Source organism: Lycium ferocissimum, chromosome 6 (genome assembly GCF_029784015.1).
Source record: "Lycium ferocissimum isolate CSIRO_LF1 chromosome 6, AGI_CSIRO_Lferr_CH_V1, whole genome shotgun sequence".
Lineage (NCBI taxonomy): Eukaryota > Viridiplantae > Streptophyta > Magnoliopsida > Solanales > Solanaceae > Lycium > Lycium ferocissimum.
The window spans coordinates 12,701,917-12,712,658 of NC_081347.1; the positions used below are offsets into that span (position 1 = coordinate 12,701,917).

A 10,742-nucleotide genomic window follows, 5' to 3' on the forward strand; every position below is an offset into this window, starting at 1 on the left:
CTTTCTCATTAAAAAATGAAAATGGTAAACTCTCATTTAAATGTGCTATTCTTTTCGACGAACTAATAAAAACTTAATATCAGATAACCTGATATGAAGGGAGTGAATTGTTAAGGAATATTCACGTGCTAGTGTGTGTTAATAATAGAAGTTGAAGGATAAAAAAAAAGGAGATGGAAATGGAAAAAGAACACAAGAAGGGTTGGTGATAAAGGGTTAGGAGATAAGTAATGACACTCCATTTTATATTTATATTATAAAATTTAATTCTCCTCAAAATCTTCCCTTCCGTAACTTTGGACCTCACCAAAATAAAAATTCAAGAATGCAGTATGAAACATCACCCAATCTCAATTAGTGACAAAATCAGGAGTTTCGCTAAAAGTGCTCGAGGTGTAACATATATAAATATTTTACCTATAAATATAATTTAATTTTTGGATGAAAATTGTTCAACTAAATATCCTTCGCGTGCGATAATTCCGCTCTTGACCCCTATATATATAGTTTATTGGACTGGGTTGACCAAATGAAGATCTCAAGTCAACTTGTTTAGCGGGTTTATTGGAGATTGCCAATTTGTTTTGACTCTCTGGGGTCTCAAGTGGCCACCCCCGGCAACATGTACACTATAGTTATATAGAAATAATTTGAGTTTGAAATCCACCAATTAACAGTTCCAAATATGAAGCACATTATCCTTTTTGAATCTCTTTTTTGTTTTAAAAATGGATACTTTGATTTATATTTGTTCATGGTTCCCAAGCAAGAAGGCCACTTCCGGGAAACAAAGTTAGTGGACTTAGGAAGCGATAACCAACCCAACGAAAAGAAAAGAAAAAGGCATTATTGACTTAGTTTAAGAATATATATATATATATATATATATATATATATAAGGGAAAAAGTTTAAATTTGACCCTAAATTTTGCGAAACAATTTAATTTTATTCGTTAATAATTGAGGTCAGGTAAATACGAGATCTCTTAAAAGTCGAAGAAATGGAAAGGAAGTTAAAGAGGAACATCTCCTTATTTGACATGAATATGAGCTTGTTACTGTGTCCAAGACAAATTTAGAGCCTGTTTGGTTTAACTTATTTTAGGTGCTTTTAAGCACTTTTGTGTGTTTGGATAAAATAAAAAAAAATGCTTTTAAGCATTTGTTTCTTAATCAAAATAACAAAAATAAGCTAAAAGCCATATGTTAGGATTCCTAACTCATGACTTATGCTTATAACCCATCCAAACAGGCTCTTAATACAAGTTTACTTGCTATTGCACCTCAAATTATAACCAATAACGAAAGTTTTGGCGCAAAAAGAAAAGGAAAAATGAAGAAACACCTTTATATATCATGAATGTTTCTAGAGACGCAAAATAGAGCATTTTGGGGAAAGTGAAGCTGAGAGAAAGGATGGGATTTAATTTGTAAAAGGGAAAGGAGTATATTGAAGTCTCCTGTGGCTTAGAGTTAGGAGAAAAAGTTAACAGGCGAAAATTGTAAAAAGAAAGTGTATGAGGGTGTATAAGGTTAAATATTGGCCTGGATAAGTAGAAGCAAATAGTGCTAATAATTAGTTGAATTAGTACATAACACGTCATTCCAAATTCTATTGACACGATGTAGTGTAAAAATTGTACATTGTCAGTGTACAAAAGCTAAACTGCAACACAAAATACTGAAAAGACGGAATTTTTTTATAACTTTATGGGTGTTACTCCACTCTTTCCTCCATTACAAAAATTCACCGATCTATCACTAAATGCATGAATAATTACAAAGTTATACTGGCATTGGCCATAACTTAGCTAGCTAACTTAATTAAGCTTTTAAATGAGAGTGTATACATATACCTACCAACTAAAGTTAAACTAGCTACTCCTAATCTGTATACCTAGTTTTAATTGCTTGATACTACACCTTCAATCCTTACTATGACTTCTTGAACTGGTGCTGATGATGAAGTATCACTAGCCATCCGATCAGGGTTGACAATTGCAATTGTACTAATAGAATTGTCTTTGACAATTTTTTGGCAAGTGTCAATGAGGCAGTGCCTACAAGTAGGGCAAGAAGAGTGGGAATTAAGCCATTTATCGATACATTGGACGTGGAAGCAATGGTTGCACTTAGGCAAAACCTTAACTTTCTCTCCAATTCCAAATTCTGATAAGCAAATGACACACTCAGAGTCAAATCCTGAATGTTCCAACTCATTCGTGTAGGTTATAACTGGAAACGTCTCTAGGGTTTTCTTCTTGATCCCGGTATTTGCTAGCTTTAATCTAGAAGGGTTTCGATGATTTGATGATGGGTCAGCCAACAATAGGCTGGAGCACCTAAATGCAAACTTTACGATGGAGTTCAAGAAAAGCGTACAAATCAAGCCACAAAAAATTACTGACAAGACTATTATAACTCTTGTATCAATCGGGATGTTGTTCACTAGTAGTACATCTGTTGAGTCGTGGCTGATTCGAGGGGCGGTTGAAGGAGCCATGGTGGGATGATCAGGGTGGTATTGTGGAGGGGCAGCTACAAGTAGTCTTCTTGAGTTGCGGAAATTCTCCATGAATTCTTGAATGAATTGGGTGGATGTAGTTTCCATAGTGCTTTTGGTTGAGTGTGCGTGTTTTGCGCCTTTCTTTTCTCTAACTGTGTTTAGTTTTGTTGTAGATTGAATTCATGTTCCCCTTGGAGATAACTGCTTATATAGGGTAAATTTATAGGGAGAAAAGGTGTAAAGTGTGTGGATTAACTTTTTGAGTATTATAAAGTGAAACTATATTGTTATTTTAAGTAATCATAAGTACGAGTGCTCTAAACAATATATACTTTAAAATTTGACTTTAAGTTATATACATTGCATAGTGTAAGTAACTTTTTAAGCTATCAGGTGATTAAAAGACATTTACAACTATACAGGTAAGCCTCTTTAAAATGTGAGATTTGTAATCTTGAAAATAAGGCGTATTAGCTGCTATAACAGGTAAAAGAGACATGATTATGTAAAAATTGTTTACGTTGACAATATATTTTTAATTGACTAGCTTACTTTTAGTGCTACAATTTAATTAAAAGGAAAGCTTAGTATGGTTTAACTATTATGTTTAGTTAGAGTTGAATGAGTTAAGCATATATATTACTAGCCTTTTTATTGAGTAAGAATAAAACCAGTTTGATGTTCATGTCCTAAGTTCTTGGTTTCTTTCTTCTGGCAAAATCGATGAAAATTTGTAATGTTAAAGATTGTAAAAATTGTTCCTTTGCTCAAATATAGAAGAAATCGACTAGTGGAGAGGAAATAAGACTAGTGATTCTCCGCATCGAAAACTATATTGAGGAAATCTATTTCCATACTAGAAACATGACATTTGACAATCAAAAGAGAGAGTGCCTCATTATTTAATTTCATGCCGATTGTGATTGCACTAATTATATAGTAGTAACAGGAAAAGTGGTGCCAAATTGTAATTAAAAAGGTCTCAAAGGCTTGTAAAATCGTTATTTGTAAGCCATCTATTCGTTACTTTTCTACGTGTACTTCAGCTTTTTCACTTTTTTGAACAATATGCTCTTTTTCAAATCATTTCTTGATTCCTAGTACAGGACCAAATCTTCAGTTAGGCTCCCCTAATCCATGCTGTTTGAGGTTCCACCAAAGATCAATCTGATTAAAGGATCAAAGATTTGTTTGTTTCTTAATTAAATAATTGATGGATGGATAAATTATTTTACTGATAGCTCTTTCAAAGCCTAACTTTAATTAAGGTAAAAAAATTAAAAGGATTAATGCACTTCCTTTGCTAATTAAATGAGTAAGTCTTAGAACTGTTGAAATCAGGAAGTCTATTGAGTGGCTATCAGCATTTATTACGCAAATTCAACTAATTGCGTTAATGAAAAGTAACAACAATTTTTGTTGAAAACTTGAGACCATCCATGTCATTAGTTACCTTTTCATCTTTTTCATAGAATGCACTTGCTCTTTTTTGTAAGTAATAAATTCTGCAAGATTTTGTGTACGAAACAAATCCTTTTGGATCACGACATGGGCTTGTACCTGGGTCCGTCTACCGGGCCCAAGACCTCTTCCGGTCTAGCCCCCTCCACTGTCCACCCCAACTCAGCCTCCTTGGGTTCTTATGGGCCGTGATGATTTGGGGTTTAACTGGATTGGGCCACATACTGCCCGACTCGGCCCAATAGACAGGCTTATTCCTTTGATTTGAAGTAATTGCACGGTTTTTCCCTTCAAATGGGTTGGTATTTAACTTTTGTCCTTCAAAATTGAACTTATGCCTAAACGGATATTATGATGCGTGACTTATGTCCCTCTAGGCATAAGTTCCATTTTGAAAGATAAAAATTAAAGATCAGCACAAAATAGGGACAAAAGTGCAAATGACCCGCTTAGTTTTGCATTCCCTTTGGTTCTGTTCTGTGAAATCACACGATATAAAATTTCTTATTGTCTGATTGGATTTTACAAAATTTTGGCGCAGAGTTTTAAATTGAGGATTTAGGATTGTCTCATTGTTTTCCTGCATTTGTCAAAAAAAAAAAAAAAATTGTTTTCGTGCATCGATGTGAATTGAAAGACATGAATTTGGAACTAATATTACGAAAGGAAAAGTTGAAGATTTAATTTATATTTCACACGGGGAATAAAAGAGTATTGCTGAAATGTCGAACAAAAATAATAAAATTGATGAAATTTTGAAAAAGTTGCATGCTGACGAAAAGGCCAGACGTGAATTATATAGAGTGTGCAATCTGATAAAATAGAGGCCTTCTTAGCACAAATATGAGCTGAATCAAACGATAAGGCATAGTGTCCCTCGGACATGTGGGGCCCGCGTAGTTGAATAGTAAATACACGTGATATCGTTCACGCGTATAAAACGCGGTTTTGCGTTTGCAACCGTTCACGCGCCATCGTTCACGCGGTGATACCGTTCACGCGGTGTGCCGTTCACGCGGTTCCATTCACGCGTTTTTACGAAGCTTATAAATAGAGTTCTAAGCTTCATTTGGAATGACACCGAAAAATCTCGGACAATACATCCGAGAGAGCAAAGTGAGGTATACCATAGACCTGTAAGAAAATAGTCTCAAGAAAAATAGAGTGTGAGTGATATTGTAGTAAGGTGGGAAAAATCAAAAGAGTGTTTTTCTTTTGTGGGTGTAGTGTCTTGGTGAGTATTTATACTCGTTACTACACGATGTAAAATTCCTTACTTGTAGTGGATATCGGTACCGCTCCTCTTGGCCGTGGTTTTTTCCCTTATTCGGAATGGGTTTCCACGTAAAACCTTGGTGTCATTATTGCTTATTTTATTCTTGCTAATTTAACCATAAGTTAGTGTTCCGAGTTTATCACTAATACTGTGAATATTATTTTTGCGGGGCTATTTTATTCCCAACAAGTGGTATCAGAGCCAAGTTTCTGTCTGAGTATGCTCTGTGGTTGCGGCACGATGCGAACTTCCACATCGAAAAGAATTACTTTGGTCTTCGAATAGAATAGTATTTGTATTTGTGATAAACGATGAAGCCAACACTAGTAGAATGATTACTTTGAGTGGCGTAAATTATGCCATTTGGAAGGGCAAAATGGAAGATTTGCTCTATGTCAAGAATTTTCATGAACCTGTCTTTGCAAATAAAAAGCCTGATAATAAATCAGATGAAGAGTGGAATTTGTTGCATCGGCAGGTTTGCGGCTTTATTAGACAGTGGGTTGACGATAATGTGTTGAACCATATTTCTGGGGAGACACATGCTCGGACCCTATGGGAGCATCTTGAAAGTTTGTATGCTCGGAAACTCGGTAACAACAAGATGTTTTTGATAAAGCAAATCTTGGGTTTAAAATACCACGATGGTTCCGCAATGACAGATCATCTGAATATTTTTCAGGGGATCATGAATCAGTTATTTGCTATGGGCATTAACTTTGATGAAGAAAATTCAAGGCTTGTTTCTACTTGGTTCCCTACCAGATTCTTGGGAAATTATTAGAACTTAATTATCAAATTCCTCTCCGGATGGTGTGATCTCTATGGATCTTGCCAAGAGCGATCTTTTAAATGAAGAGATGAGAAGAAAATCTCAAGGTTCCTCCTCATCGATGTCTTGGTGACCGACACTGGGAGAGCAAGAATCGTGGTTCTCAAAATAGAGAACATCATAAAGCAAATCCAGAAAGCGAGAGACTTAAAGATATTGAGTGCTATCATTGCGGGAAAAAGGGCACACAAAAAGTTCTCCGGATTTTGAAAAAGGAGAATAGAGATAAGGAGGAAAAGAAAGAAGATGGCAATCGTGTTTCCGCCGTCACTACTGAGAAGATCTTGTTACTATCCTTGATGCGGATCGATAAATATTGCTGTGATGAGTCAAGTGGGTTGTAGACGGTGGTGCCGCATCTCATGTGACATCACGAAAGGAATTTTTCTCATCCTATACTCCGGGTGACTTTGGAACTTTGAGCATGGGTAATGAGACTGTATCTAGGGTGGCTAGTGTTGGAACGATTTGTTTGAAAACTAGTATTGGAACTAAACTAGTTTTAAACAATGTAAAGCATGCACCCGATGTTCGTCTGCAGTTGATCTCTGTTGGTGTTTTGGATGATGAGGGATATGTCGTTACTCAATGGTGCCGGAAAGTGAAGCTTACTAAAGGTTCCATAATTGTGGCTCGTGGCGAAAAACGTCGTGGTCTATCTTGGACTACGGCCTCTCTACCGTGTTGATATGGTGAATGCGATTGAGAGCAATAGCTCTTCAACGTTATGGCATAAGAGGCTTAGCCACATTAGCGAGAAAGGACTAAATGTTACGGCCAAAAAAGAAATTATTGTCAAATTTCGAAAGTGCTAAATTAGAAAAGTGTAAGCCTGCTGGCTTGAAAAACAAAATAGAGTTTTTTCAAGTCTCATCCTCCTTCAAGAAAGACCGAGTTACGAGTTGGTGCATTCGATTTATGTGGTCCAATGAAGACAAGGACTTTGGGTGGTGCACTTTACTTCGCTACCTTTATTGATGATTGCTCAAGGAAACTTTGGGTCTACGTCTTAAAGACTAAAGACCAAGTGTTGGGTGTCTTTAAGCGGTTTCGGCCCCTCGACTTGAAAGAGAAACCGGAAAGAAGCGAAGTGTATTCGTACCGATAACGGTGGTGAATATTGTGGACCGTTTGACGAATACCGCAAGCAACAGCATCGACACCGAAGACTCCTCCTAAGACTCCCTCCCTTAATGGTTTAGCGAGAGGATGAACGGGACCTTGATGGAAAGAGTTAGATGTTTGCTTTTTACTGAAGCAAAGTTGCCGAATTCTTTTGGGGTGAGGCATTGTTGACCGCCGCACATGTTATTAATCTATCCCCTGCGGTTTCTTTGCAAAGTGATGTTCCAAACGTAGTTTGGTATGGCAAGGATGTTTCCTATGACCACTTGAAAGTGTTTGGTTGCAAAGCTTTTGTACATGTGCCTAAAGATGAGAGGTCAAAATTAATCGCAAGACAAGGCAAAGGCATCTTCATTGGTTATGGCCTTGATGAGTTTGGTTACGAAAGGCTATATGATCCAATTGATAGTAAGCTCATAAGAAGTCGTGATGTTATCTTCATGGAGGATCAAACCATTGAAGATATTAACAAAACGGAGAAGATAAAATCTTCAAGTTCTGAAGGTTTAGTTAATCTTGATCAAGTTCCTCAAACAAATATTGATGAAGTTGGTGGGCTCGATGACGATGGTGATGCCCGAATGATGTTCCGGATCGCATGTTGATGATGATAATGATCTTGCTATTGATGAGGTAGATGCTCCTACTCATGAAGTCGTGGATGAGCCGGATATTCCACTTGAAGGTCACTAGACAAGATGTTCCTTCTTCCCGTTATTCACCCAATGAGTATGTATTACTCACCGATGGGGAGAACAATGTTATGAGGAGGCATGGAAGATGAGCACAAGGATCAATGGATTGAAGCCATGCAAGATGAGATGAAATCTCGCGAGAACCATACTTATGAGTTGGTGAAATTGCCTAAGGGCATGAGAGCTTTGGAGAACAAATGGGTGTTCAAAGTTAAAGCCGAAGAACACGGAGAAGCCCGTATACAAAGCTAGATTGGTTGTTAAGGGATTTGGTCAAAGGAAAGGTATTGACTTTGACGAAATATTTTCTCCCGTCGTGAAAATGTCCTCCATTCGGACAGCTCTTGGTTTGACCGCTAATCTTGATTTGGAGATCGAGCGATGGATGTGAAGACTTCTTTTCTTCACACGGTGACTTAGAAGAGGAGATTTATATGGAACAACTCCGAGGGCTTCAAAGGTGGCAAAAGGTAAAGAAAATTTTGTATGCAAACTTAAGAAGAGTCTATATGGATCAAGCAAGCTCCCCGACAGGGGTACAAGAAGTTTGAGTCACATGGGGGAGCAAGGCTACAAGAAGACTTCTTCGCATCACCGTGTGTTTACAAAGATTTTCTCATGACGACTTTATCATCCTTACGCTATATGTGGATGATATGTTGATTGTAGGCAAGAATGCTTCCAGATTGACGAGTTGAAGAAACAATTGAGTAAGTCTTTTGCAATGAAAGACTTGGGTCATGCTAAGCATTTTTGGCATGAGAATTACTCGTTCAAGAGATGAAAGAAAGCTTTATTTGTCACAAGAAGGTACATAGAACGTGTACTAAAGCTTCAATATGAAGAATGCTAAGTGGGTTAGCACACCTCTCCCCGGTCATCCGAAACCGAGCAAAGAGATGTGTCCTACAACAACGGAGGAAAAGAGAGAATGGCCAAGATTCCTTATTCCTCTCGCCGTCGGAAGTTTGATGTATTTAATGGTATGCGCTCGACCGACATTTGCTCACGTACGGTCGGTGTTGTTAACGCATTTCTCAAAATCCAGGGAAAAAGCATTGGGAAGTCAGAAGTGGATACTCGGTATCTAAGAGGAAGCTCGGATGAATGCTTGTGTTTTGGAGGATCAAATCCAATCTTGAAGAGGGCTATACAGATTCGATATAAGGCGGGTGACCTTGATAACGTAAAATCCATCCACCGGATATCCGTTTACTTTTTCGGGGGAGCTATATCATGGCGGTCGAAGTTGCGGGCGGTGTCGCGCGTCTACAACGGAAGCGGAGTATATTGCGGCTACCGAAGCTAGAAAAGAGATGATATGGCTCGAGATTCCTTCAAGAACTTGGATTGCGGCAGAATGGAGTATATTGTCTATCGCGATCCGCAGTGCAATAGACTTGAGCAAGAACTCGATGTACCATACGAGAACAAAACACATTGATGTCGGTATCACCGGATTCGTGATGCTACGGAGACAAAAAGATTCCACTGAAGAAAATCCACACGATGGAAATGCGCAATCGATATGATGACAAAGGCGGTCTGCAGGCAAAAGCTTGAAGTTTGTTCCAAGCTAGCTAGTATGGGCTCTCGGTGATTCACAAGAACATTCTTCCCCATGTCGTCGGGAGGGGGAGAATTGTTGAGTAGGTCCCCGAGATACGCGGGGCCCACCGGAGTTGAATAGTAAACGCGTGGTACTTTCACGCGTATAAAACGCGCCATCGTTTGCAATCGTTCACGCGGTTTTATCGTTCACGCGGTGTACTGTTCACGCGTTTTCTGAAGCTTATAAATAGAGTTCTAAGCTTCATTTGGAATGACACCGAAAAATCTCAGACAATACATCTGAGTGAGAGCAAAGTGAGGTATACCATAGACTGTGTAAGAAAATAGTCCGTGAAGAAAAATAAAGTGTGAGTGATATTGTAGTAAGGTGGGAAAAATCAAAAGAGTGTTTTTCTTTTGTGGGTGTAGTGGTCTTAGGAGTATTTATACTCGTTACTACACAAAGTAAAATTCCTTACTATAGTGATATCGCTCCTTCGGGCCGCGGTTTTTTCCTTATTCGAGGCGGTTTCCACGTAAAACCTTGGTGTCATTATTGCTGCATTTTATTCTTGCTAATTTAACCATAAGTTAGTGTTCCGAGTTTATCACTAATACCGTGAATATTATTTTTGCGGGGCTATTTTATTCCCAACAAAGGCATCTTCCTACCAACTCAGGTATTACCAAATCAGCTAATACACTGTCGATGTCACTTGAAACTCAAGCAGAACTCTCTTGTTATGAGAGACCCGTTGCTTCAAACATGTTAGATAGCTATCACTTCTCGATGCTATACAATTATAATTATATATGTATTTATTAACATCGGTAGAATATACTTATAGTTGTTGTCTCTAAAACGTATAATACAGTCAGTAACGAGTACAAATCAAAGTTTGTTTAAACCATTCTGTTAGGAATAGTAAGCTTATATCTTCTTTAGCTTAGTAAATATATTCTTAAGGTGTAGATCTAATACCTTAAATCTAATATGCAGGGTATAATTTAAGAGAAGTTAGTTGCTTATAATTAGAAAGTAAGCAACTATCAATAAATCTCATTTGTTTTTGCATGCAGCAAATTCATGCTTCTAAACCTTTCAAACGAACTTTCACATATAGGTAACTCTCAGTGGAAAACATATTCCTGTATCACGAGAAATGAATGTTGGTCTAAAATTTTTAGTCCAATAGAAATATTGGAGTTGATTTTTTCACTCACTATCTTTGTATTTGTCATTACCTTTTTAATGATCCATGTAGAGAGTGTTGCCTCCATAGTTTGAATTTGTGT

The 10,742-nt window shown here is 37.6% G+C and overlaps 1 protein-coding gene across 1 annotated transcript; it reads right to left on the reverse strand.

The window, feature by feature from the left end:
• Positions 1 to 1,679: 1,679 nt before the first annotated feature.
• Positions 1,680 to 2,685, reverse strand: LOC132060669 (RING-H2 finger protein ATL78-like). Its single transcript, XM_059453643.1, has one exon. The coding sequence runs from the start codon at positions 2,609 to 2,611 to the stop codon at positions 1,904 to 1,906; it is 708 nt and encodes a 235-aa protein (XP_059309626.1). The 5' UTR covers positions 2,612 to 2,685; the 3' UTR covers positions 1,680 to 1,903.
• Positions 2,686 to 10,742: the final 8,057 nt, after the last annotated feature.

Coding starts and splice junctions, on each gene's coding strand:
- LOC132060669 (XM_059453643.1), bottom strand. CDS start 2,611: ATGGAAACTACATCCACCCAATTCATTCAAGAATTCATGGAGAATTTC.